Source organism: Penicillium psychrofluorescens, assembly GCF_964197705.1.
Source record: "Penicillium psychrofluorescens genome assembly, chromosome: 2".
Lineage (NCBI taxonomy): Eukaryota > Fungi > Ascomycota > Eurotiomycetes > Eurotiales > Aspergillaceae > Penicillium > Penicillium psychrofluorescens.
Genome location: NC_133440.1, coordinates 3,776,912 through 3,803,536, shown reverse-complemented (window position 1 = coordinate 3,803,536; position 26,625 = coordinate 3,776,912). Strand labels below are relative to the sequence as shown.

General features: G+C 52.0%; 12 protein-coding genes across 12 annotated transcripts; 8 read left to right on the top strand and 4 right to left on the bottom strand.

The window, feature by feature from the left end:
- Nucleotides 1-113: 113 nt before the first annotated feature.
- PFLUO_LOCUS3618 (uncharacterized protein) lies at nucleotides 114-2,732 on the bottom strand (the record flags this gene model as incomplete). The annotated part of the gene is made up of 1 exon (XM_073780883.1): nucleotides 114-2,732. The coding sequence occupies one exon, from the start codon at nucleotides 2,730-2,732 to the stop codon at nucleotides 114-116; it is 2,619 nt and encodes an 872-aa protein (XP_073637694.1).
- A 1,528-nt stretch (nucleotides 2,733-4,260) lies between these two features.
- Nucleotides 4,261-5,556, top strand: PFLUO_LOCUS3617 (uncharacterized protein; the record flags this gene model as incomplete). Its single annotated transcript, XM_073780882.1, has 1 exon — nucleotides 4,261-5,556. One exon carries the CDS (start codon nucleotides 4,261-4,263, stop codon nucleotides 5,554-5,556), a length of 1,296 nt encoding a protein of 431 aa, XP_073637693.1.
- A 558-nt stretch (nucleotides 5,557-6,114) lies between these two features.
- Nucleotides 6,115-7,196, top strand: PFLUO_LOCUS3616 (60S ribosomal protein L13; the record flags this gene model as incomplete). The annotated part of the gene is made up of 5 exons (XM_073780881.1): nucleotides 6,115-6,117; nucleotides 6,238-6,271; nucleotides 6,375-6,421; nucleotides 6,546-6,704; nucleotides 6,762-7,196. 5 exons carry the CDS (start codon nucleotides 6,115-6,117, stop codon nucleotides 7,194-7,196), a joined length of 678 nt encoding a protein of 225 aa, XP_073637692.1.
- A 539-nt stretch (nucleotides 7,197-7,735) lies between these two features.
- On the bottom strand, nucleotides 7,736-9,694 carry PFLUO_LOCUS3615 (uncharacterized protein; the record flags this gene model as incomplete). The annotated part of the gene is made up of 2 exons (XM_073780880.1): nucleotides 7,736-8,690; nucleotides 8,742-9,694. The coding sequence occupies 2 exons, from the start codon at nucleotides 9,692-9,694 to the stop codon at nucleotides 7,736-7,738; spliced, it is 1,908 nt and encodes a 635-aa protein (XP_073637691.1).
- Nucleotides 9,695-9,834: 140 nt separating this feature from the next.
- On the top strand, nucleotides 9,835-10,617 carry PFLUO_LOCUS3614 (uncharacterized protein; the record flags this gene model as incomplete). The annotated part of the gene is made up of 1 exon (XM_073780879.1): nucleotides 9,835-10,617. One exon carries the CDS (start codon nucleotides 9,835-9,837, stop codon nucleotides 10,615-10,617), a length of 783 nt encoding a protein of 260 aa, XP_073637690.1.
- Nucleotides 10,618-12,042: 1,425 nt separating this feature from the next.
- On the top strand, nucleotides 12,043-14,675 carry PFLUO_LOCUS3613 (uncharacterized protein; the record flags this gene model as incomplete). The annotated part of the gene is made up of 3 exons (XM_073780878.1): nucleotides 12,043-12,046; nucleotides 12,118-14,432; nucleotides 14,493-14,675. The coding sequence occupies 3 exons, from the start codon at nucleotides 12,043-12,045 to the stop codon at nucleotides 14,673-14,675; spliced, it is 2,502 nt and encodes an 833-aa protein (XP_073637689.1).
- A 274-nt stretch (nucleotides 14,676-14,949) lies between these two features.
- On the bottom strand, nucleotides 14,950-16,827 carry PFLUO_LOCUS3612 (uncharacterized protein; the record flags this gene model as incomplete). Its single annotated transcript, XM_073780876.1, has 1 exon — nucleotides 14,950-16,827. The coding sequence occupies one exon, from the start codon at nucleotides 16,825-16,827 to the stop codon at nucleotides 14,950-14,952; it is 1,878 nt and encodes a 625-aa protein (XP_073637688.1).
- A 903-nt stretch (nucleotides 16,828-17,730) lies between these two features.
- PFLUO_LOCUS3611 (uncharacterized protein) lies at nucleotides 17,731-18,870 on the top strand (the record flags this gene model as incomplete). Its single annotated transcript, XM_073780875.1, has 1 exon — nucleotides 17,731-18,870. One exon carries the CDS (start codon nucleotides 17,731-17,733, stop codon nucleotides 18,868-18,870), a length of 1,140 nt encoding a protein of 379 aa, XP_073637687.1.
- Nucleotides 18,871-20,443: 1,573 nt separating this feature from the next.
- On the top strand, nucleotides 20,444-21,280 carry PFLUO_LOCUS3610 (uncharacterized protein; the record flags this gene model as incomplete). Its single annotated transcript, XM_073780874.1, has 4 exons — nucleotides 20,444-20,587; nucleotides 20,639-20,743; nucleotides 20,801-21,035; nucleotides 21,264-21,280. The coding sequence occupies 4 exons, from the start codon at nucleotides 20,444-20,446 to the stop codon at nucleotides 21,278-21,280; spliced, it is 501 nt and encodes a 166-aa protein (XP_073637686.1).
- Nucleotides 21,281-22,156: 876 nt separating this feature from the next.
- Nucleotides 22,157-22,891, top strand: PFLUO_LOCUS3609 (uncharacterized protein; the record flags this gene model as incomplete). Its single annotated transcript, XM_073780873.1, has 2 exons — nucleotides 22,157-22,338; nucleotides 22,402-22,891. The coding sequence occupies 2 exons, from the start codon at nucleotides 22,157-22,159 to the stop codon at nucleotides 22,889-22,891; spliced, it is 672 nt and encodes a 223-aa protein (XP_073637685.1).
- A 731-nt stretch (nucleotides 22,892-23,622) lies between these two features.
- Nucleotides 23,623-25,578, bottom strand: PFLUO_LOCUS3608 (Flocculation suppression protein; the record flags this gene model as incomplete). Its single annotated transcript, XM_073780872.1, has 6 exons — nucleotides 23,623-24,404; nucleotides 24,455-24,524; nucleotides 24,578-24,921; nucleotides 24,977-25,044; nucleotides 25,095-25,193; nucleotides 25,265-25,578. 6 exons carry the CDS (start codon nucleotides 25,576-25,578, stop codon nucleotides 23,623-23,625), a joined length of 1,677 nt encoding a protein of 558 aa, XP_073637684.1.
- Nucleotides 25,579-26,099: 521 nt separating this feature from the next.
- On the top strand, nucleotides 26,100-26,406 carry PFLUO_LOCUS3607 (uncharacterized protein; the record flags this gene model as incomplete). Its single annotated transcript, XM_073780871.1, has 2 exons — nucleotides 26,100-26,176; nucleotides 26,235-26,406. 2 exons carry the CDS (start codon nucleotides 26,100-26,102, stop codon nucleotides 26,404-26,406), a joined length of 249 nt encoding a protein of 82 aa, XP_073637683.1.
- Between the last annotated feature and the right edge of the window lie 219 nt (nucleotides 26,407-26,625).

Genomic DNA, 26,625 nt, shown 5'->3' with positions numbered 1-26,625 from the left:
TTGGGGGTTGTCTATGTATATGCAAGGAAAGAAAGAGAAAGAGTAATTTACAAATAGCAACTCCGGGGAGGGCTGTTTCAATTGGCGTCAAGCCAACATAAAATGTGAGATAATCAGAATCCATCGGCTGCAGCATCATTCTCCTTCTCCCATTCAGGAAGATCACCAGCAGGGATACGGTCTTTCAGAAAATCCAAAACGGCATCAGTGCCTTTGGCAACCACCTGCCAACGAGGCACGCGGAATCGATTGCCAGCAACCTCAAACCTTCTCAAGGCCGATCCATGGTCGCCCCAGTTTCGAGGGGAGCGTTCAGCGCTCAACAAGCCAATCTTAGGCGGCAAGTAGTCAATATCATTGTTACCGACGTCGAGAACCTGCAGACCCTGCACCACTTCGAAATCTAAGCGAGAGAGATGGTTATCACAGGCGAGAATGGTCTTGAGAGCCGGAAAGACCGAACGAAGGTGTGGTAAGGGCCCGGTCAGCCGGTTGTTAGAGATATCCAGAACTGACAATGATGGCGCAATCAGATGAGAAATCAGACACTCCAGGGAAGATAATCTGGAGACACTCAAATTGAGGGTTTGCAGCTTTGGCAGTTCGATGGTCGTAGAAATTAGGTCACGGCTATTCAGAGGATTGTGGGAGATGTCAAGCTCAACTAACCCCTGCGCGAGCATTCCAAGTGCAGGGATGGGGAAGCAGTGTAGATCGTTGTGCTGCAAGTAAAGGCTGCGAACATCTTGCAAGGCGATCAATACCAGCTTGTCGGTTGCCAGGTCTGTCATCTCGGAATATGATCTATCAAGGACGCCGCCAGGCCGGATCCGCCAGCCGCTATCAAGCGTCGGGGTCTCCGGCGCAAGTGTGAACTGGGTCGCTACTGAACCCTCGTCATCTGTGTCTTGAGGGTCGGGCTCATAGCGATTGCGCATGTTTTGTTTGAGCTGTTCGGTGTCCATGGTCAGAAGCCTACGCTCGCCGAGTGGGTTATTGCCGACACGGAATGATGTAAGGCTCTCCATGGAGCCAATTTTCTCGTCCAGGCGTGAAATGTCATTTCCAGTCAGATCGACAGTCTTGATGCTTTTGAGCTCTGTGAAGCCCGCCGGGAGCTCAGCAATCTTGTTGTCTTCTGCCGACAGAATCAGCAGCGATTGCCAAGATGACACGCACGGCAGGCGTTTGATTCGGTTGATCCCCATAAACAGGCTATGTAAACTGGGGCAAGACAACATCTCATTCGCAGAAAATATTTCTACCAAATTGTTCACAATATTGAGTGACTGTAGGGTCTCGAGACGGTCCACTGAAGCTGGGATCAGAGTGCCCGCCAGTCTGTTCTTTGAGGCATTGATCGTTCTCAAAGGGAGCTTGCTCAACCATTCAAAGGGCAGGGAGGTCAGTTGATTCTCGCCAACATCCAATGATTTCAAGGATGTGAGTTCAGCCAGTTCATCTGGAAGTTCTGTCAGGGTATTGCCATGCAAGTCCAATGTTTCCAGACTGCGAAGTCGGCCAATATCCGAAGGGAACCGCCCTTGTAGTTGATTATTTGCCAGCTTCAGGTCCACCAGAGACGGAATCTCCGCGACAACGTGGATATTGTCGATGGACAGAGAATTGTTTGAGAGATTAAGAGTGCGTAGTTGCTGCAATCTCCTGAGCCCCATTGGTAGAGTCTGCAAAACGTTCCCATGGAGATCCAACGTTTCAATGCTTCCAAACTGGGGTCCTCGCTCATTACTTTCGGGGTCAAAGTCCTCCATATCAATATCAGGAAACGTGTCATCCGAGATTTCGGCGAATTCGTTGTCTGCAGCGATGAACTTGGAAAGGTCGACATTTTCAAACCAGTTGGACGAGGTATCCGGATCGAATTTGTACATATCCAACACTTCGTTGGGGATCTCTTTCAAAGAAAGCGCTGCGATATTCAACAGGCCGGTTGCGCGAGCTGTCTGCACACGTTTTCGAAGAACACCAGGATTCGACCCGTCGGTTAATTGGTTGAAGGGATCCTCGGCATCAGTGTTTGCACACGGATCGGAAGCCACAGTCTTGGGAGTGTTCGTCTTCTTTGCCGCCACCGCCGCCGCCTTCTTCGCGGCTTTGGCTTTTGCGATGCTCTCTCGTAGTGCGTTTGACGATTTGGTAGCTTTTCTTGCTTCGGCTTCCGCCTGTTGCTCTGGGTCCAACTCATCCGGCATGTTGGAAGCCGTAGAATAATATCTGGAAGTGGTAGAAGGCGACCTCATGGTAGATGGCGAGTCTTCCTGGGGCTTCCGGGTCTTGCGTACGTTGAGCGGTCGGCCAGGTGGACCCATGTCGGGTTGAGAAGGCTTTTTGGTGATCTTGCTCGGTATGAAACGAGCAGGCGAAGCGGTAGCAGCTACATCCTTATTGCCTCCGTATACACTCGATCGCTCAGGAATGGTCCCAGTTTTCTTCGACGGCAAGCTGATCTCGGAAGGTGCAGTATCTGTTCCGATCTGCTTTGCTGGTGGGAATCTCAATTTCGAAGGGCTTTCACTTGCTTCCGAGATATCATGGGCATTGCTCGTCCAAAGAGATGAGGGCGTTGACACACGAGACCTGGATGGCAAGCGCAGTTTCGACACGGGTCCCTGGAAAGTCTCGCTCCCGTTGTGGTACTGACCCGAGGATGAGCGGGACGGCGATTGCGAATAGTTGGACACATTTGACGGCGTCCGCGATGGGGAGCGCATTGGGCTGGCCCCGTTGAAAAAGCTCGGCTGCCGTTTCACGGATGCTGGAGAGGGTGAGATATTTGACAAAGTCCCAATCGTCCGCTCCGACAATGACGGTCGTCCCTCCCGTCGACCTCGATCTTCCTGGGCTGTTCCGATCTCCTCATCGTCTGCGGTTGTTTCCAGCCCTACTAACGTCTGTGGTTCCAATCGAGGCTCATCATTCACTTCATTGGTCGATTCATTGTGTTCTGGAAGCGCATTCTCGCTAGACTTGACTGGTGAATATCGTGGAAGTGTCTTCGATCGTAGCGATTCGCGAGAAGGCCGGCGTAATCGTCGATCGTCGATTCCAGGGTCGGCTCGCAATCTCTCACGGGAGGGCGAAGGTCTGATCGGTATCGATGAGGCTGTAGGTAAGGGTAATCGCGAAACTGGGCGCGGAATGCCACTGAGGCGTGCTTTGGGTTGAGTCTCCATGTCGATGTTCTCGTGACTGCCCCGAACGAGGGTTAAGAGAGGCAAGGTCTGGCAGGATGGGAAGTAAATTAGACGGTGGCCAGGGAGTGAGACATTTCCGCAGAGCGACACAAAAAGAAGGCGTGGTGGTGCGTGGAGAGTGTGGCAGGTCAAAGAAACATTGTTGCTAGTTCGTGGTTGTTTACGTTGATGCTGCCTGAGGCAACGATCCATTTCTTGTTGTACAGTATGCCCATTAACTATTGATTGATTGTAGTTGACCACGCACCTATTTTGAACCAATATTCCTGTCACACCCGGATCGTGGAGACCCTTTCTTTGCTGCCACGATATCTCCATCTCTGCCTCCCTTGCTTTGATCTGATCCAGAGTCAATTCTATAGATCTGACAAGAATGAGGAAAATATATATTTTTGTAATGGAGTTCCAAATGGCTCTAGATAGAAACACAGTACATATGGACTGCCAGCTGCTACTGTGCTACTGTCTCCCTAGTTGATCATCATCATCATCATAATATTTCAGCATGATCTCTTCCGTACTAACTAGTCCTACTCCAGCCGTTGCCAACCCAACCCATTACATAAGCATCCAGCCGCATCGGGGCATGCTGGACCATCACGTGCCGCCCCCATGACCGCTCCCAGCCTCTCCCAAGCCCCCTCAGTTGTTGCCCGTTCCTGATGGTTATCCCCCATTTATCCATCCAACCAACCATCCAACCTTCTCTGTTCCCTCTTCCTCACACCCACCCGCTACATACCCTCCTACTTACTCTTTCACCCCTTACTCCCACCACCTTCCACCCATCTTCCATTACTTAAACCTTACTACATCTGATCGTGCCGAGATCTTAGCACAGACTGTCGTATCGGGTCTTGACGCTTTCGGCACCTATCTGAAGCTCCCTCGTCCCTCTCTCCGGTATGTGCTCGCCCGCCTCCCAATTAATTAGCTTGGGATCATGGATACTAATAAGCATCCAGTGCGAGGATCCATTCCCCACGGTTGATCTCTCCTCATCTTATCGATATCAATATCGATACCAACTTTGACCGCCTTCATCATGGCCCAGCATCCCAACTCGCAAAGCTCCCTGGGTGCGCCCGCGGAGATTGTCGCTCCTGCGACGCCCATCCGGCGTACCACCCTGTCGCCTTCTCCAGACCTGAGTGCCAAGGCCAAAGATCAATCCTTGCAGTCCGACAAGAGCAAGTTTATATCACCGCCGCCGCTGTCTTCCTCCGACATGACCCCTCCTCCTTCCACTCAGATCCCGGGAGCACCTCTCCGCCAATCCCGATCTCACTCGCGCTCCCTGAGCCCATCGCTGGTAACCCCAGCCGATATGGATAAGACTCTGTGCGATGCCTACGGTGCCTCGGAGAACCTCCCCAGCGTGGAAGAGATCGAAAACGCCAACGAGACCCAATTGCGCACCATCGCCAAGGATCTTCTCACCGTCGCCCAGGAGGCTCGTATGTCCGCGCTGCACTTCAAGCTGCAAAACAGCCTCGTCTCTTTTGCTAGCAGCGAAGCAGTCAAGCGCGCCGAGGTGGAGCACCGACTCGCTAAACGGGAAGTGGAAATCCTGCAGAGCGCCCAGTACCGCAGCCGCTCCCGCCCCACCGAATCCATCACGCCTAAACAATCGCAGTCTGCTCCCAACGCAGATTACCTGACAGCGATCCAACGATCGCAAGAACTTGAGGGTGTCAATGCCGTTCTGGACCGCAGGCTGCGGCATGCAAAGAGAGCGATTGACGATGCAAACGCAAAGTCTATGGAACTCACCGAGCAGAACGATATGTTGAAACGGCGCATTGAAGACAACCGCAAGCACTTTTCCCAAATCTTCAACTACGGCTCTCTCTCACCCAGCATGCAGAACGAGCTTCAGACTATCTGCCGGGGCGAGAACCCTGATCCCTTTGCTGCTCTTCTTTTTGCTGGCAAGATCATGAACGGCGAGCGCAAGTATGTCAGCTCGCCTTCGGATCGTGTTCCTGAGCACAACCAATCTTCTCTTCCCGTGACTCCCAACCACCCTCGCTCCGCTCCCCAGGGGCGCCACTACCTTACACCAATGGGCCCCTCTCGTGAGACGCATTATGACAGCGACAGCACTGTCTCCCTTTCCGAGTCCGAAGAAGCCTTAGAGACCCCACACCCGCAAATGCGTTCTAATGCCGCGAAGACAAGCAGCCTGCTTCAAACGAGGTTGTTTGGTCAAGTGAAGAAGCCCGGTGTGGACCGTTACCAGTCCGGACCTGGCAAGCGCAAGGCCAGCTCTGATGAGAAAGGAGTGGCCTCGAAGAAATCCAGGACGACCAATGGGGTGGGTCTGGGTATTGAAACCTGAGACCTACCTCCTTGGATATGAATTCCGTTCTTCATGACTTAGCGCTTTTTTTTATTTTATTGGCTGTTACGACTTCATGCCCTTCGGGAATTGCCACGAATGATGAACGCATGCGGGATGCGATGTTAAATCGCAATTGCGACGACAGACTTGGGCGTTTGCATTTTGATTTATTGTTAGGCTTTGGCTTGAAGCACTCGACATGGCTTTCATGGAGGATGTTGTTGCACATAGATAGATAGGCTGGTCGGGACAGGTACCCTGCATGACTGTACTGTACAATAGGAATCGACTATTGCCGGATTTGTCTCCGTGGATTCCATTTCCGTATTCCTAGCACTCCAGTAGAATAAGTTATACTGTAGTATCTTATGGTCATGTGACCACACGTGATCGCCCCATTGGGTTTAATGCCAACTTAGGGCTCGCTAAGCGAAAAGCGGTGAGGCCACTGTGTGGGTGCTCGCCCACGAAAACTGCATCTTCAGTTTCTGCCGTGAAGGGAGATTTGACCAGCAACCCTCCGACGACCACCCGGCTCGATCCCCATCCGTCACAATGGTGCGTCTCCCTGCTGTTATGGATGTCTTGAACGGTCTTCGGCTTGATTAGAATCGACTGGACGACTTGTTGAAACACTGCTGGTGATGGAATGCTGACGGATTGTGTGTGGGAATATAGGCGATCAAGCACAACAACCAAATCCAGAAGAACCGTGAGTGATCCCGACTGCTGTGCTCTCTGCGTCTCAATATTTGAACGCCAAAGACGTGCGGATTTTTTGAAAAAGGAACCAAAAGACTGACTGTTTGGTGCAGACTTCCGCAAGGACTGGCAGCGTCGTGTGCGCGTGCATTTCGACCAGGTACGATTTTCCGAATCCCCTATACTCTCCACCGAGACGCACTGCGATTGAATCGAATTGGAACGGACGGAGAAAAATTTTCATTGGGCTGGTCGACTAACATGGCACTTTTTTTTTGCGATAGCCCGGCCGGAAGCACCGTCGTCGTGAGACTCGTCTCGCTAAGGCGGCTGCCGTTGCTCCCCGTCCGGTGGACAAGCTGCGTCCCGTTGTGCGATGCCCTACCATCAAGTACAACCGCCGTGTCCGTGCCGGTCGTGGTTTCACCCTGGCTGAGCTGAAGGTAATAATTTCTTGTCATGAAGAATTCTTTTGGAAGCAGTGACTTACTGTCCCACAGGAAGCCGGCATCCCCAAGAAGCTCGCTCCCACCATCGGCATCTCGGTTGACCACCGCCGCACCAACTACTCCAAGGAGTCGCTGGTCGCCAACGTCGCCCGCCTGAAGGACTTCAAGGCCCGCCTGATCCTGTTCCCCCGCAAGAGCGGTCAGTTCAAGAAGCTCGACTCATCCGCCGAGGAGATCAAGGCCGTCAAGTCCGCTCTGGCCGACGGCAAGCGTGAGGGTGTCGCCACCCGTGTCGGCGCCGTCCTGCCCATCACCAACCCGGCTGTTGAGCAGGCCGTCACCGAGGTCAAGCGCGACTCCATGCCCAAGGGCGAGGAGGCTGCCTACCGGCGGCTGCGTGACTCCCGCGCTGAGGCCCGTCACCAGGGCAAGCGGGAGAAGCGTGCCAAGGCCAAGGCTGAGGAGGAGTCCAATGCTAAGAAATAAATGTGTTAATCCTCTGTCTTTGCTACTGATGATGACGATCAGGTCGGTTGCAAGGGTCAATCAAGAGTTTGGCCTGTGGCATGGCGTGGCACCTTTCTTCCTTCTTCTCCTCTAAAATGAAACCCTCTCTCCGATCTCGACCGACCCCCTTCTTTTTTGTTTCCTACCTTGTTTTGTCTCTAAAAGAAAGAACTCGGAAGAATCCCATGAAATGCAAAACATCCAATTTTCTCAACTTGTCGTGACTTGAAGAGTAGAAATGATCCCAAGTAGAATATGCCATCGAGAATTCATAGCCTGACCGGGGAGACGAAGATGAAGCCCGTAGCGGGTTAGCAGGAAACGCAGGGGAGCGAGGAATTCATCACTTAGAATCTACGCTGCTAATCGATTTTAGATAGTGGTGGACATTGGTATCGATTGTTGACATCAGACTGAAACTTGAATATTCGCTCAATAAACCTCACAAGGTAGACAAAAAACAAGAACCATACGCCGTACCCCGCGCCTACGCTATTAAATGACCGCCGAAAATGATATCATGAAATACCAAACAAAGCCCCCAAAGCGCCTTCAGTTGCTCGTAGGACTGCATCAATATGAACGTCTCCTTCCACGCCTGGCACGGGTGAACCACTCTTTTCATGCAAGAGAGCATGGAAAAGCTTTTTAGCCTCCTGGTTGATCTTCTTGCTCGAGCCACCATTGGCACCTGAATCGGAGACACTAATTTCGGGCTGTAGCTGTGGCTCCCCAGTCCAGTCGTCGATCGTCAGGTTGTATGACAAAAGCACTCGGGGCCCGGATTTGGCTTTGACGACCATTGTACTGCGTTCGAGGTGAGGGATCAGCTGTCGAATTTCAGAGAAGTTGAGGACTCCATCTTTGGTCGTTGATGCCGTGTCTTTTCTACTGCGCGCAGAAGTTCCGTTATTGTATTTGTGATCAAGCCGGGCCCATAATCGAGCGCGTGCCACTGATGCTTCCCAGTACCGGTTGACCCCCCAACATAGGGTGGAAACGTCGAGTTGAAGGAGCGGGTTCGCCAGCCGACGGTCTATCCATCGGCGCAAAACTTCGGGCACCCTCCGTTTCTTGCTGTCGCTGCTCGTGGGCACGGACACAGAGGTCACAGACTGCGCCTGAGGGTCCGTTGCATAGACAACAGCAACATTATATAGATTGGCTGGAAATGGTGACGGTGCGGTCAAGGTCAAGGTATGTGTTTCAGAGAGGATTTTGTTCCTTGAAGACCCCGTTCGGGTGGTGCGCGCATTCAGTGATAGTGGCGCAAACGCTGTAAGGTATGGTCGTGTTTGGGAGGAATCTTGCAAGGCAAATGGATTGGTTGGTAGCGGGGAAGTCGGGCGCGTTGGGCGAGGAGCATTGGAAGAGAATGGGAGGAGCGTAGAAAGAAGAGACGATATCGTTGTAGGGGCTTGCTTCGGGATAGATAGACTGGTGCGTGAGGCTTCCTCGGAGGTGATCATTGAGCTGGGGTTCAGTTAGCCAGTTTTGATATCGTCTCAGGGCTCAGTCACATACAGGAATTTATTTAGTCCCTCTGGGTCGGCTTCGAGGCCCTTGCCGGTCTCGATTTTGCTCGCCCACCTTTCCATCTCTGCAACCTCGTTTTCGAGTTGAAGCAATTCAGCAGTGAGGCTCCCGCGTAATTTTCGTTTCTCGGCCACCGCTACTGGAAGCTCTTCGTCAAACACTGGCTCGGCGGTATCCGCCTCTTGCTCTTCAGGCACTTGGAACTTCAAAGACCGCAATGGGCTGCCTTTGATTGGATCCACAATTCGTTTGATTTGTCGTTCGTGTCGCATACTTGGACTACTACTCAGCAGTCCTCTGGGTCGGTCCGGTGCCTTCTCCAGGCCAAGTTCGGTTGGAGTAGGTGGGAGATCTGGTTCCAGAGGGTCTTCGTCCATGAGCGCACCGTCAAATCCTGTATCCATCTGTAATTCTCTTGTGACATTGCCTAGCTCCGACGCCAATTGATCCTCCGGGGTATTTGCAAGGGCCTGCTCAGTCGGCTGCGTCTGCCTCCGAACCGGGGTTCCGAAGAAAAAGTCTGAAGAACCAATCTTCTTTGATACCCGACGTGGGGGTTGTGTAAATGATTGGATTCCGCTTGTGCGCCTGCTGGGGGACAGGCCCGCCATGCCGCCGGACAATCTGGGTCGACTCATCGGGCTAGCAGTAGCATTCAACGACGGCCGAAGGGCTTTGCGGTCACGCAGACCGACTCTTGATCCTGCTTGCTCGGATGGGTCATTTTGGTTCCCTCTGCTGGTCGGTCGTCGTGTCGGTGATCTGCTGAGCGCGCGTTCGAGCACGTCGGGGTGGGACCGCGCCAGGCTTGACCTTGTAGGAGACTGGAAGGACGGTGGGCCTGACGCGCGCGCGCCTTCGTGGGGTTCTAAGTGTTGCGACGCGCCCACAGCGACACCAGTGGTCGCGCTGGTCTTGCGCCGCTTTGGTGGGGAGAACATGGCGTGGTGTGGTGGTTACAAGCAAACGAGTGTTTTGATTGTCGGTATCAACACCCGGTGTTTGCACTGTTTGCACCATGACCAAATGAGTCTCTCACTCATTCTCGTTCCTGCCTCGTACTTAGTACTTGCACACCACCATGAAATGTCTGGCCGTGGGCACCCGACATTCACGGGGCACAACTATCTCTTTGTCTTTGCGACGCTCCTTACTTAAAACTTCGCCATCTACGCCCCAGCAGCGACAATATGTCTGCTCTCCGGCTCTCCGGCAAAGACTCGGCACCCATGATGCGCCGAGTTCCTCGGATGGAAGGGCCAACTCACCACAAGCACAACCATTGTCGGGTTATTATTCCCTGATCCTGACCTCTCGTTCTCCTTATCGTGGTGGCGCACCGACTTCGCGCCCCGCGACCCATGCGCCCGAAGCAGTGTCGACTTCGGAGCCGCAATCACCCCAAGAGAAGATGGCTATTGTTTTCGGCACCCGCCTGGCTGGTCCCGGCCGCTCATCCCGCTACAGCCCTGGCGAAGCTCCTCCCGAATCGATGTGGAAAACGATCAACGGGGTCCCCATCCCACCTCGGCCTGAAGAACCGGACAACTGCTGCATGAGCGGCTGCGTTCACTGCGTCTGGGACGATTACCGGGATGAAATGGAGGAGTGGGCAGCACGAGCCGCGCAGGCTAGAGCAAAGGGTGGACACGAGAAAGGGACCATGGACATGCGTTCTAGGCCTCGGCCAGAAGTCGACGCGGTCAGCCAGAGCATGGATGATGACGGCGGTGGCAGCGAAGCCAATTGGCCGGTTCCTAATCCAGACGATGAGCTGTTCGCCAACATCCCTGTCGGAATTCGCGAGTTCATGAAGACCGAGAAAAAACTGCGGGCCAAACATCAGCAGGAAGCCGCAGTGTGATTTAGTTGCATTTTGGCTGGATTGATGTATACCCATACCAGCAGGAGACCCCCGATAGAGAGATACACTGTACATAGGACATGCCCACGATGCGATGAATATATACACATAGACACATACCTATTTATATCTTTATAGCTATCTATTCGTGTCCATCCTCTGTGGTTTCTCTGTCGGGTCCCTGAGTCGCGTGCCAAGCCTCCCTCACCGTGGACAATCAAGAATCTTTTCTTCGACATCACAATCCACCCTGGGACTGTCCACCACTCTCATCGCTGTGACGACCATTTCAATTGACCGCTTCTGCCGGCCCACCACGGCTTGCGGAGGGTCTTGATCTGGTTTCATGATGCAGGGGCTGAATTGGATCTTCCCGTGAGCTAAAACTCCGACGCGCCGCCGACCCTCACACCATGGCGACAGGAACAGGGCCCTACGCCTACATCCGAAATGCTAGGCACGCATGTTTCTTTGTCCGGAACGAATCCTCCTGTCCTCGATCACGCGCGTTGCTGCTGCTCCCTCCAAGACGCTCACTGCCTGCAACCTCTCGAACTATTACCTCGCGCCGGAAATCGCCCAACACCAGATCGCCGAACCCAGCCATTCTGTGTCATACCTCTGGGATTATTCGGGACAGGCAGCTGGCACCTCCTGCCCGTTATGCTACAGCGGCGCCGAACACAGACCAGCCACCTCCGGCCGCGACTGAGGTTCCCTGTACTGATTCAGGACCGCATGATATTGATGAACAAGGACACCAAGACGCATCACCGCTTTCTGTCGAAAACGCGGAATTGTCTACCGATCCCTCAAATTCATCCACGGAGCCTGGCGTGGAGGAAATGTCTCCTAGGGCTAGCTCTGAAGAGATTGAGATTGCACTGAATTTGATCAAGAATAATATAATTATTCGCGAAATGAAAACTACTCAGGTTCCAAACCAGTCTTTTCAATGTTCCTTCAAAATTACGGTCCCGCAATCGCGCTTTACATGGTCGTCTACTGTGACATGCCAGTCCCGTGTAAGTCCAAGGATTTCCTGTCTAAAATGGCAAGATCTGATAATTCGGTCATAGAAAATAGCAAAGGTGCTCGTGTTAGAGAGAATGATACCGCAACTGAAAAAGGAAGGACTATGGACGCAGCTCGTGAGAAAAGAGCGGAGTCTAAGGGCCGTCCGAATTAATGTGGACGATGATCTACTTCTCGCGATGCGCTTTGCAACAAAGGACCTGCTTCAGGCCGAGACGATGAGCATGAATCGCAAAAAAACACCTATCAAACCACTGGCAAAAAGGAGAATGGCATTTTTGCAGTCTCCCCAGCAGACGAGAGAGAGATCGCAGTATTTAATGAAGGCTCTGAAAAGGATTCACAAAACCAAAACCAATCCACAACGCCGAGCTCTCAGAGAAGCAATTGATGGGTTGCCCGTGTGGAAATATGAGAGACAGATCTTGGACATCATCAATAACCACACTTACTGCCTGATTGCAGGAGAGACGGGCTCTGGAAAGTCAACTCAGATTCCTCAGATGGTTCTTGATCAAGCAATCAGGAGGCAAGCCGGCGCTGAAATCCGAGTGCTTTGCGTTCAGCCACGCCGAATAGCAGCCAGCTCGCTGGCTCAGCGAGTCGCCCACGAAAGAGGCGAAAAAATCGGTGATACAGTTGGCTTCCAGGTCCGATTTGAGTCCCATTGGCCGCGCACTGGTGGCGCGATCACCTACTGCACCACTGGTATCATGCTTAATCTCTTACAAACTTCACCACAATTTCTCCACTCTTTCTCCCACATCATGCTCGACGAAATCCATGTGCGGGATGTCGGCATCGATTTCGTGATGCTGTTGTTGAAGCGTTTGATCAGCCAACGTCAGGCTCTTGGTCACTCCGCGCCTAAGGTGATCGTGATGAGCGCAACCCTGGATGTCGATCTCTTCTCTTCCTATTTCAGCAACAAGGGACCAGACGGGACGATGACCCCTGCTCCTCATCTTATCATCCCTGGCCGTTCGTTTCCCGTAGAGAAGCACTATCTTGATGAGATTCTTCAGAGCCTTATCCGCCTTTACGGGAGTTCCGATGCCCTGGCTCAGTTCTTTAACAACCCGGACACTAAATACGAAACGTCCAATTACTTATTGCAGCACTATAAGCATTTCAGCAGCGGACCACCTTCAGACGTGGCTCTAGTTTTGGAATCACTCAAGGCAACGCCCAATCAATTTCGCAACGCCTCAAGCGAGTACGAGGACCCGTTGATTCCATATGAACTATTACTGGCAACAATAGTTCACATCCTGTCCACAAGAGATACAGGCTCTGTATTGGTCTTCCTCCCGGGCATGAAGCACATTCTCATGGTGGAGGAGATGCTTCGTTCCCGCGGTCCTGGATTTGGATTCTCCTTTTCTGATGAAAACCGTTTCCAGATCTTAGCCTTACATGCGCTGCTGCCAGAAGGACAGAAGAACATTGCCATGGAAGTGCCCACAGGCTGCAGAAGAATCCTCCTGGCTACCGACATAGCTGAAGCGTCGGTCACATTCCCTGATGTGAAGTTCGTGGTTGACTGCGGCAAGGCACACGAAGCGGTCTTTGACAGCAAGTCACTATCCCGGCGGCTGGCTTGCTCGTGGATTAGTAAATCTAGTGCAATCCAACGCGCAGGCCGTGCAGGGCGCGTCCAGCCAGGAGAGTATTTCGCTCTCTATACCGAAGAGCGACATGATGGCTTTCGAGTCACCAAATCTCCAGAAATCACCCGCATGGACCTCCAAGACGTCTGTCTGCGAGCAATGGTTTGCGCTCCCGACGTCTCAGTAACCGAACTCCTCCAAGAGGCTATCGAGTCGCCAGACATCATGAATGTGCAAGCTGCGATGGATTCCTTGCGCCGCTTACAAGCGGTGGACGAGAACGACACTCTCACTCACCTTGGCCACATTCTCTCCCAGCTCAGCATAGATCCGGCCCGTGCCAAACTGGTTATCCTTGGCATTATTTTCCGCTGTCTTGACCCTCTGTTGATCCACGGGGCCATGGCGGAAAGCTCGCTGTTCCGCTTCCAATCCACTCCGGATGGCAAAGCTCAAGTTGTCCATGAACTTCAGAGCTTTGCACAAGCCAGTGGCAGCGACCACATTGGGTTAATCAATGCCTTCAAAGCTGTCCGAGACGTTTATATGCGATCCGGGCGATGGAAAGCCTTGGATTTCTGTGTGAAACATTGTATCCATTTCCCCAGGTATCATGAAACCTACCTTGTGTCTCGTGAGATCCTCGGCAAGCTCTCTAGCGCAGGGCTTATTCGTCCAGACCAAGCCAGCTTGGATGAGAGCTATCAATTCGGAGGTCCTGAACTAAACGCCAATTCGCGGAATCCAGCACTGATCAAGGCCTTGCTGCTGCATTGCATGTATCCTCAAATCGCGGTACCAAGTCTTGCTCCCTCACGACTTCGTTCACCATACTGTGACACCGAGACCGACAGGAAGACGGTTATAAATAGGGGAAGCTCAATCCTTCGTATACCTTCGACTGATCCCAAGCAGAAATATATGCGTGTCCAGTCTCTCTTCGTCTTCAGCAAGAAAGTCGAGGTAGGGCTCGATGGGGTTTCTTTTAAAGCCCTCTTTGACACTTCTCTCATCGACCCTCTTACGGCGTGCCTTTTCGGCGGCCGTTTACAATGGAACGGCCAGAATATCAGCATGGGGTCCTGTGTTAACATACCTGTCTTGTCCGCGGATGGGCGTGACGATCAAGGCGCGCATGGCGTGATCGAGCTGCGCAAAGCTGTCGATAGGGTCAGTTCCCCCTCTCTCGGCAAGATATATATCCGAAAGCTGCTAACTTTCCAATTGCAGTCTCTTGCGGCTAGCTACCAGTATCTTGTCATGCAACAACAGAATCGCTCGCATCGCGGGTCGCATTCGGCTCGCGAGGCCCATTTCTCCGCGCTCTCTAAAGCGATCAAAGAGATTATTGGTCTAGAGTTGCACCAACTCTCTAGCCAGAAGGATGTACGAGAAGAGATAAATGTATATTAAATATGACAGCCACCCCTTTGTGCATACAAGCCCTTCGGGACCGGTCTACTAGGCTTAGCTACCTAGATATCGCTGAATGATACTTTCAGAGAACATGCCGCCTTACTGATCATGCTGGGCGGAATAGACAGCGCGCATTAGCAATGGCCTGGAACTATCTACAAAATATTGTAAAGACCAATTCTGCAACCCCAGTTAATTGCAGCATCTGCCATCACTGCCTATATAACACAAAAAAGAGGCATCCGCTTTTGTCAGTAACATGCTACCCCTTTCAAGGAGCATCGGGATCCGGTCTGTTGAACCAAGAACGATCAGTTACACCACTAACAGTACCCTCCTGTCCGGTGGGCTCCAAATTGAGAATCTGAATGACGTTATGTTTCTTCTGCATCCAGACACCCGGCAGGTAATAAGATTGCTGGGGTCCAATCGTCCAGTAACGACCCAGATTGTTGCCATTGACCCAGATCACACCCTTAGTCCATCCCGGAAGTTCCAGCCAGGTATCACTGACGGTGGAGAGGTCAAAGGTACCAGTGTAGAATATGGGGCTTGATGAGGACGAGATGTTGGTCGGTTTCCTGGCGTCACATGGTTCGGCCATTCCGCTAGCCAAAGGCAGCGTGTATACTTCCCAACCGGTCAAGATACTACCTCCCACGGTCACATCACCGAAGACGCCCTTTGTTTGATATGGAATGTCCGAGCCAAAGTTCACACGGCCCATGTTCTCGTTGAGGAGATCCAAGACGTCGCCAGAATTCAAGGTGACGGATACATTTTGTTGCGCATTGTTCGGGTACCGACTGTCAAAGACACCCTGCCGCACACCATTGACGTAGACGATAACTCGGTCCTTGGCCGCAACACCAGGTTGAAGAAATCCACTATAGGACGCGTTTGCAGTGGTCCGGTACAATGTGAACCCATACCATTGACCAAGTGCCTCCATGTTCGTTGGCGACTCCATTTTGTGGGGGGTGGGGAGACCATCAAACAGGTGGAACGATGGCTTGATATCAATCGGTGGGATTGATATCATCGGCTCAACACGCGGAACATCAGGCAGATGTGGTGAGTATTGGCCAAGCGTCTGACGAAGCGCGTGGTAGATGTCATTGGGCCGGCCTGATTCGTCGAGAGGAGCACCATAGTCGTAGCTGGTTGTAATAGGCTCAGTTCCATTGCCATAATCCGAGCCGCTCTGAAACCCGAAGTTCGTACCCCCATTGAACATATAGATGCTGAAAGAATCACCACTATTCACAGTGCTCTGGAGGGTGGATTGGGCAGTCGCAATAGCTTGGGGATTGTTGACGTCTGATTGATGCGCTGTATATGGGTCCCATTGATCTAGCCAGGTAATGTAGTACTCGCCGTCCAAGTTAGGACCCTGGCTGCTGGCATTGAGATAAGAAGATCGGCCTTGGAAACTGGATAACGGAGTTGACCCATCGATCTCGGCAAGAACATTAGGGATTGCACCGGCCTGTAAAGCGCTCTGTGAACCTCCATCATTTGTATAAAAGACAACACCACTACCAACAAAGCTGGCATGGAACTGTGCCGAAAGAGCGTCTGTATAGGAGTGATCGTCTCCATAGAATCCGTATTCATTCTCTATCTGCACCATGATGATGGGGCCGCCATTGCTAATCATCATCGGGCGCAGCCAGTCAGCCAGCCAGTTGAGCCAGGACTGGGTCCGATCCAAGAATTGCGGGTTGTTAGAGCGCACTGTCATGTTGTCGATGTTGTTTAGCCAAGCTGGGAACCCTCCCCACTCGTGCTCGCCGCAGATATAAGGCCCCACGCGCAGCACAACCTGCAAGCCGGCTTGATGTGCCTCCTGCACATAGGCATAGATATTGTTACTTTCGTGGGTCATGTATTGGCCCGGCTGATCCTCGATCTGATTCCAGTAAATGTAGCTGAATATGGTGTTCAGGCCCATTGCACGTGCCATGGCAAGACGTTGCTTCCAATATTGCCATGGGACGCGCTGGGGGTCCATTTGGCCACCGATAATTTGATAAGGTTCACCATTGAGGAGGAAACTGGTTGCATTGTACGTGAAGGAATCTGGCAGAGCTGGCCTTGCATGGGCGACAGCTGCAAGACCAAGCGAGAGTAAGGTAAAAACCCGCATCGCTAGTGTATTGTTCTTAAGAGAGATGAGAAGAAGCAGGTGTCGGCCTTTCACATTGAGCGGATGGGTGACATGCACTTATATTTCCTGCCCTAATTTGGGATCATAGCGGGTTTCGATTTAATACGAAGCTCTTCCCTGCTTTGATCCTGGAGGCGCCCAAGTTAATTTGATATCGAAGCCCCTCAAGAGAGTGACGCGCCAGAAACGGAGGAATTATCGGCACTGTCTGGACCGAGCTCACCGGTAAACATGCCTGATATTGATCAAAAAGGTTACATCAATCTCAAGGGCTCGGGTTAGTTATGATTCCATATTATATTACTGGTCAATCGATTTGCCAAGATGTGGATAGTCTAAGGACTAGCTCGTTGCGTGAACCTCCGATTGCGGGGTATATAGAAATTGTCTCGGAGGGTTCCAAGCGGGCTCGTTGGGACGCCTTATAATGCTATGGTTGTTGTGGAAGTTGAAGTAATCACACCTTCAACTCAGTTAGAAACAGCATCCCACTCGACAGATCCATGCTTAACCTACACCGAGACCAGGGGATCCTACAATGTGTTCCATGGATTTCTCGAAAACAATAGATCTTAGATCCCCAATCGACAACACCAGGCCTTGCATCTTCGATGCAACGTCACAGATCGGCGGTCGGGTAAACAAGCGAGCTAATAAATATAGTAGTTATAAGTTTTAACGGTCAATGAGGTGTCTGTGCGGTGGTGGATACAGGAAGTCCAGCAACCCCGCTGTCAGGGACATTGTTCTCCCGACTGCTATTTATTTAACATGGCATCTCGTAGAATGGCTTATCGTTATTTCATTAAATTTCTTTTTTTGTTTGGCCGAATTTCATTACTTAGAATTGAACCCAGTCTGTACGACTGCAGTCCCTGAACGATGTTTTATTCTTGCAAAAGATTCCTTTTACCTGCTGCTGTCGGACTCCTTATCCGGTCTCCGGGCGTTGATGGCCATGTCATTCCAAGCGGAGGACGATCAGACTACCTGTTGCAAGCGAAAGCCGCGGTGACAACCTTGCAACAATGGTATAACACAACCACCGGGATATGGGACACGACGGGATGGTGGAACAGCGCCAATGCCTTGACAATGTTAGCTGACCTGACCGCCGTTGATCCTTCCATGATTCACACAACCCTTCCGGTATTTGAGAATACGTTTGTCAATGCTCAGAAATACAACTTTAACACGACTGAACCCACGGACGTGCATCCGAATGGTTTTATCAACCAATATTACGACGATGAAGGTTGGTGGGCGCTTGCTTGGATCAAAGTGTTCGACCAGGTCCACGACCCGAAATACCTTTCGACGGCTGCCAGCATTTTCAACAACATGATCACAGGCTGGGGTGCCACCTGCGGCGGTGTTTGGTGGGATAAACCTCATACTCAGAACGGGGCTATTGAGAACGAGCTCTTTCTCAGCGTCGCAGCCCACCTCGCCAACAGAATGCATGATAAAGACTATTACCTGCATTGGGCCTTGAAAGAATGGACTTGGTTCCAGGAAAGTGGGATGATCAACGCACAAAACAACATCAATAACGGCCTTGACTTGACGACATGTCAGAACGACAATGGAACGATCTGGTCATATAACCAGGGTGTTATTCTCGGCGGCCTCGTTGAGCTTTCCCGGGCGTTCCCAGAAGACTCCTCCTACTTGAGGACGGCCAACAACATCGCCTTTGCTGCCTTGGAAGTGCTTACTGATTCGAATGGCATCCTGCACGATGTTTGTGAGCCAGATTGTGGCGCTGATGCATCTCAGTTCAAGGGAATCTTCTCGCGGAACGTTCAGGCTTTATATGAAGCTTCCCCAAGTGAACAGCTGAAGTCATTCATTGAGAGGAATGCAGACAGTATCTGGAAGAACGACCGGGCCGATGGTAACGAGCTTGATATTGTCTGGTCGGGCCCGTTCATGGGTAGTGCTAATGCATCAACGCAAAGTTCTGCCTGCGATGCTCTGGTAGCAGCTGTTGGCACCCAGTGGAACCCTAGACACGCTTGAGTTTGAAAAATTCAGATATTCCAGTTTAATTGTGCGGCAAATAAGCTAGATAATTGCAGTATCCTGATTTTTGAGATGGGCACCGAACTGCTACTACATCTAGTGCGACTCCCACATGTTTAATTCCATGGAGCATTGAGCGATCTGTAGGCTTGTTGGACCAGGCACACAACATCGTGGCACCCTCAAGAGACGATGGGAAAGCCAACAGTCTGACGTATTCTTTCACGCTAATCAGAACAGGGAACGGTCTTTCGGGCAGAAATCCTTTGCGGGCCCCGGCTTCGGGCTTATTGATCCCGAGACGACTTCCCCGCAGCCACGAGGCAAATCCTGGAACGGTTAACGGTGGCCAAAACGCTAGGAGCTAGACATTCGTCAATGCACAGTGAAACTCGGATTTTCGGACAAATATCATTTTTCGAGCATTAACCCCCAATACTGATGCGCAATTTGTGCCCTTGTTCCTCATTGTTCTTGTCTTAGCTACGAAATAGAAATCCGATTATCAGTAGCCTCCAACACCACGTCAAAAGCCTCATTGTTGAAATCAGCCTCAATCCATTATTGAGCAATGATCCAATAAAGTATAACCATTTTCTTTCTCTACTATTGTTGCTGTGTTGGTGGCCGTTTAACAAGTGCATTTGATACCACCTTCCACTCAGGGTCTTCTAAGCCTTCGATAAAATCTCTTGCTCTCCGTACTGATGATAATACACTAATGACTTTTTTTTTCGCAGGGCTAGGAAGCCTGATTGCGATTCCTCGCCTGTCCGGCTTAGCCGATGCCCCACCCCTGCGGCAAATTTAGCCCATCTCCGACTATTAAAGGTTGTTCCTCAGGCGTTTGTGATCGGCACGAAGAGCTTAATGGGAGGCGAGAAGACGCAGCTGAACCAGGAGGAAGGGAATGACCACGGGAAAGGAACTATTTCAATGGAGATGAATGTATTGATCAAGTGTGGCCTCCCAAAGGGGAAACCCTTGACGGGCGCTCACTTGATTAGTTTGTCCCCACGGCAGTCCACCATGTTCCGTCTTCTACTAAGTTTTTGCGCCAGCGACCAGTGACCGCATTCTCGACTCTCTCGTCTCTTTTTTCAGGCCATCCTTCATTTAGCTCAAAAATTTGACAATTTTCAGAGGCTCGAATCAAGCAGAGGCTATTGATTCGGGGAGCTACAGGAGACTCGAGACAGTTACAAATTAGAAACCTGAGAGAGATCGCGCCAATTCACTGTTAGCTATGACACCGAAGACTTCCGAGCGCGCTGGTCCTCAGATTGCCTAAAAGGGTCTAGCTCGTGGGAATTCTACGGTCGCGATCGATAATGGCCATTAGAGTTACGATACTAGTCGATTTGAGATTGCGATGTGCGTGAGCAACCAAACTAGTTCGGTGGCGTGGCCAGGCGATATGCGATTGGACAAATTGACGACTTTAAATTACATAATCACGAGGTCATCAATTCCCGTCAAGCTCCATCCATGCATTGTTCTCTCGGGCGCGTGCCACTCTTATCCTCCATCTCAGAGGTCTTCGGAAGCGAAGACGAGTCTTTCATTCGTTATGGTTGACCGCAGCATGGCCGTGAAAGCCGTGGCGGCGACATTTGTATCAATTGCTTTCGTCGTGGTCTGTCTTCGGGTATATTGCCGATTGAGAGTGGTCAAGAGCTTTGGATGGGACGATGGCCTTATGGTCGTGGCTATGGTATGGTGATTTCACTGCCTCCGCGAATATTTCTCGGTCTCACTATGGTAGCTCTTTTATATCATGTACTCCGGAAGCATGATTGGCGGAAGCCTCTATGGCACCGGGAAGCTATTCGAAGAAATATCCCCGGAAAACGCTCTTATGGCAATGAGAGTAAGAAATTATCGGCTTCTGCATCATACCGAACCTCATTGGCTAACATCTTCCTAGTACTGGTGGCTTTGCGAGATTGGGTACTGCTTTTCTTCCGTCTTCTGCAAAGCCTCCGTCTGCGTCTTCCTGCTCCGGATTACCGTTCGCCGCGTGCACAACTGGATCCTGTACCTTGTCATGTTCCTTACCGTGGCAACAGGGCTATTGTTCATGTTCCTGATGCTTCTGCAGTGCAAGCCTCTCTCATTCTTCTGGACCAGAGTTGGCCCCGATCCTCCAGCACATGGATCATGTATCAACATGAGCGGAATTATCGCCATGACCTATGTTTATAGTGTTTTCGCTGCCATCTGCGACTTGACAGCTGGTATTCTTCCGATATTTTTGGTTTGGAATCTGCAAATGAATTTCAACATGAAGGTTGCCGTCGTCGGCATCCTCAGCCTGGCTTGCATGTCAGTCTCTTTTGGGCCCACAGAACTTTTTTTTGTCTCGCTAACATATCTGGATTGGTCTCTAGTGCAATCGCTGCAGTGATTGCTCGATTTCCATTTGTTTCAACCTTTGCCGATCCGGAATTTCTATGTACAGCTGCCCCTGTTGAGTGCCGAGTGCCGATTTCGATGCATACTGACCATCCTTGAAACCATACAGACGCCACCGTGGAAATTGCTATCCTGTCAAACGTGGAAAATGGACTTGGGATAACAGCCGCCAGCCTCGCGACTCTCCGCCCTCTCGTTCGCCATATAAAAGGAGAAGCCGCTTCTCCCGATCATTTGAGTGGAGCCAGCAAGGTCAACACATCGCGGCGAAGTAATCCGCCAAATGGGTCCTTCGCGCTTGCTGAAGCACGAGGCAAGCCGGCAAATCAGGTCCAAACCACAAAGGGGGATTTTCATCGGTTAGATGATCTGACTGGGAGTGAAGAGTTTCTCAGGCCAGACAGCGTGCAAGAGTTAGATTCTGCCACTGATCGGAATTGATCTGAGGCTAGCAAAAGTGATAATAAGTTTTAATCATAAATCATGACAATGTCTACACTTTCCTGATTCACCATAGAATCTTATGAACGTCTACCAATATTACTTGGGTTTTGGAACATCTTCAGTGGGTTTTATTGGTGTGCCATGTCAGATTCACGACGACTTCCCAACCTGGCCATGACAAGACTTCTGAGATCCTCGACTCTGAGACCCCAATCCTTTTTGCCAGGAGCTTCTTTCAATATCTTAAGCATTGCTCAAGAAGTGCCGGACATTGGTTCGCTCATTCTTTTCGACGTAAACTCTCCCCCTTTCATACGTACCAGTACTTATACATCGAGCGGTGAGACATCCCCCACCGCCTCGAGTGTCCCGCAAAAAAAAAAGTCCCTAAACGCAGATGAGATAAACCTCCTGACCAGCGACAATGTCCATCTCTAAACCAGAGTCAGACGTGATCCTCAATCGCGCAAACGTCGCCCTCGCACGCAGCCAACGTCTCGTTGCATCATGGCTCCCCGCACAAACAGACGAGGCGCTCACCAACGTCAAGTCCGAGGAGGAACTACAACGGGAAGAGGATGAGATCTTTACTGCAGTGCCTGAAACGTACGCATCCATTGCTTTCTTTAGTCGTTTCGAATTGCTAACAGAAGTTTTCCGAAAATGCAGGCTAGGAGTCGGAGCCCCCCTCCCCGAAAAAGCTGCCGATGGAAGCTGGAACCGCACCGAGCTCGGTTCAAATGATAAGCTGCGCAAGCAATTGCTGGGCAAGAATTATGACAAGGTTATGAAGGCGTCTGCGTCGAATCAGCCGCTGCCTTCAAGGACGACTCCTACGGGTGCGAGGAATAATATGACATCTTCTGCGGGACAGGTGCACGGTCCTGGAAAGAAAGAAGAGGAAGATGACGAGGACGAAGAGGAAGGGCGTACCGCACTGGTGGGCAAGAACAAATCCAATAAAAAGAGAGGGAAGGACGATACGCGTCAAGAGTCGGCACGGGATACCGGTGCGGAGGATGCTGAGAATGAGGCAACGCCTGCTGCTGTGGTCCAGCCGCCTTCTTCTCGTGCTGCATCCTCGAAGGGCAAAAAGAAGGCGACGAGTTATTTGGATGAGATCTTGGCTGAGAGGGCCAAGAAGAGAAAGAAGAGTTGAATAATGTGATGGCGTTAAAAGTCTCACTCTATCACATTCCTTGGCCTCCCAAGGCCCTCCTCGCCTGCAAGGACGATGCGTTCTGTGGGGGCTGCCAGTCACAATGCGGGAAATAGCAGTTGCCTTGTTTCACTTGACCGGTCCATCACCGACGACCGACGTCGGGACCGGCTCTCCGATTTACCGGAGATAGCCCTTCCAGCTACCATCTCAACTGCATGCCCAAACTCATATACAGACGATATTATGTATGGAATACAACATTTTAATTCCACTCACGATCTAAATGCCACAAGAATGATTCATTTTCGCTCCGCCGGACCCAAGGGTATATGATGTTGCTGTGATAAATAAGGTATGAACCCAGAGCCGCGACATTTCTCGTAGCAGTACTGGCGCGTGTTTTCATCCATCCCGCCATCCACTGAAACAATCGGATATAAAAAAAAAAATAAGAAAATAGAAATTGGACATCTACAAAAAAAAAAGGGTGCGCGCAGAAGCAGAAACCGGAGGCCGTCAATGCTCTCCACAAAGGGGACATCCAGATTAAACTGGCCGTTCGCTGCGCTTCAATTATACAGGTGCAGTCCAAAGAAAAGGAAATGAGGAGGGGGGCGGGATATAAAACCCAGTCAAAAATGCGATCGACGGACATAATGTATGGGTGGTGGGCAACGACTGCGCCTGCCCTATGCTGAAGATTGCTCGATCATTGTTGAAGTGCCCGTTCATTCAAGTCGTTTCCGCTTGCGGTCCTCCGACATGTTCTGGTCCTCGTCAGGCCGTTCCGCAGTATCGGCAGGGTTGAGCAAGGAGTGAACGTTGCTCGCCATGCTCGAACGGCGTGTCGCGGGCAGAGAGGAATCCTGCCGTGCGAATCGAGAACCTCCGAGTGACCAGCCGTTGTCCACTCCAAGCAAGGACGGGGAAGAATCGATGTTCGTCGGTGGGGTGGCATGACGGGATCGGTCTTGCAGTCGCCGGGGACCACCCATTTCGTACTGAGCCAAAACATCTCGAACTTGCTGGTCACTAGAGATCGGTACTCGGTGCGGAGACGGAGGCCAAGGGCCAGGACCGGCGGTGCCCAGAGGGAGGGGAGAAGTGCCCGACGGGGGCCAGCCGTGTTGCCGAATGTCGGCAGAGGTGTGCCTGCGGGCAAGGTTAGGTCCCGGCGGGGTGGAAACAGACAGAGGATGCGGCATCGCTTGTTGTTGCTGCGGAGCAACTGGGTGGGCCTGCGGTCGATTATAAGTTGCTGACGCAGTGGGGCCACCAATCGAGCCATAACGGCGAGGAGACACCGCGAGGTGCGGAGGAACGGGTGGCCGGATCATAGACTGTCGGCGGCTGTCATCCTGCGGCATTTGGCGAGGCGAGAGAGGTGGTCCGGCTTCAACGGGCATGTTGCCAAAGTACGGTTGGCGTGGAGGCATGAGCGAGTCGTGCGGGTTTTCGAGAGCGCGTATACTGTCGAGATGCCTCTCTACTTCCCTTTGCATGTTGGAGACTATTGCACTGTCATTAAAATACCAAACCAATGGGAAGAGCCTGGAATACCATCACGATGTAGAGGGCTTTCCCTATCGGGGACGACAGCCAGAAGAAACCGCGAGATCGAGTGTGTCCACTGTAATTGACGACGTTAGCAAAAGCCTCATATCCGGACCGATGCGAACTTACGTGGTAGCATTTGGCGAGGCTCTCGGCCATGCCCTGGCACTTCGAATTCAACGCCACATTGCCCTCCTCGGCGCGCGACAAACGATTATGCATGTCGTATAGCGAGTGCTCGAGAGTCATCAACCGAGCCTCCGTCGCATCAGGAACCGGCTCCGCTGGGGTACCAGGCTGCGATATTGCGGTTTTGTGGCTAGGGAACGAGTCCCGATGGATCAAAGCATGTCTGGATGCCCGTCGTTTGATTTCTCGTAGCCCGACCAGGTCGCCGCGTCTGAAATTACCGTTCCCATGCTTAAATTCCCACAGGGCAGAATCCGGGGACCCTGTATGGAACACATCGCTCACTACCGACGTGGATCAGCGAATGCTGGAGAAGAGGCCTGCAGGGAGCAAACACACCTTTATGAAACCCATACATGTTCAGCTGGCGGACGAACGAGGAGATATTAGTGTGCTTGAAGTACTGGCTGGAGGGGAGTCAGCGGCATGAGGGTATTTCCAGGGACAAAGGACTGACGCTAAGACTTTGGAAAACTCCGAGGTCGGGGACATGACAAAGCTATCGTTGGTGCTCGACCAGGAGATGAGATGCTGGATACTGGTATCTTCTAACATGCTGCGGCGATTGTGAGCGGACTAGATCGGGCGCACGGGCATCGGAGGCTACAATATAGGGGGACACCGTACTTGTAGAGCTTATGGATGAAGGCAGTCTGCACGACCTTGGGCTGCTGAGCTGCCGCAGCAGCTCCGATCGTCTGGTTGGGAGCATTGGTGTTGGCATCCACCGAGCCATTGGTAGTAACTCCCGGTCGGTCGCCATCGGAGCTGCCGTGTGCAGAGGCACCGCCTGCCGTCACAGACGAGGCAGCCATCTCCCTCGCAGCAACAGAATGCGGCCCGGACGATGAAAGAACCGGAAGGTTGCGTGTGTATCCCGGGGCGAGTGCAGCCCCGGCGACAGTGTTTCTCACGGTTGGAGGATCGGCGAAGCTGTTCATTTCATGCGCAGGAAGAGGTGTAGAAGAGGCGGTGGTAGCGAACCCGCGAGAGGCCACCGGGAGGGGGAGTGGTGGTGGTGACGAGGAAGGGGGTTCGGACGCGATGGCCGTTTACAGCTCGTGCGGGAGGAGAACGTGGGAATCTCGCGGAAGCCCAAGCCAGGCGCAGATCAACACGCACGAGGGATCGGGACAGTCATTGCGCGATCGAAGAATTGGATGGCAGGGGCGATGGAAGGAAAATGGCAAGTCGAGGGAGCAGTGAGGATAGGTGTAGGGGAGAGAGAGAGAGTTGCAGAAGGGAAGAAAGCAGAGCTGCTCAGGCTGCGGGGAAGGGGGGCGAGAGCTGAACGGGCGCAACGATCGGATCGACTATTAGTTCTCCCTAGGCAATAACTAGTGATGAACTAGATCTGAGATATTTCTCGGTACGGTCATCAAGATAACCAAGTACTAACTAGGTGTCATGGCTCTCTCTTCTTCCTCTCTTTCCGTTCCCTGCCACCCACCACCGGACTGCCATGGAGCCAGACCCCAACGTTCAGGCCATCATAGCCAGTTTCAGCGCTCTCAGCTCAAAACAGGCCCGTCAAGCTGTGTATGAAACACCCTGTCTTGAACGAGTTAGCGTCTACCTGCTGATCAGCCAACCGCAGATACCGTGGCATCCTGGATCAGCTCGTCCTGGATGAATGGCGCGAGGTGAAGAGTCGCCTCAATCCACAGATCTTTCAACGCGACTTGGTCGGCACCTTGCCGCTGGAGATTGTCGCTCTGGTTGTCGAGTACTGGGAGCTAGTCGATGTCGTCCTCTGTCGCAGGGTATGATCACCGTATATCCTGTCCTTCCTGTCCCAGCAGGTTGACAAGTGACTCTCGACCTATAGGTTTCGAAGCGATGGCAGGAAGTGCTTTCCTCCTCGATAGTCTGCCGTGCTGCTTATCGGGCCAGTACAGGCAATGATGTGTCGTCGATATCCTCGCCTCGGCAGTTAACCAAACTCCTTGAGAGAAGAATTCGACAAGAGTGCGGCCGGCCAATCATCG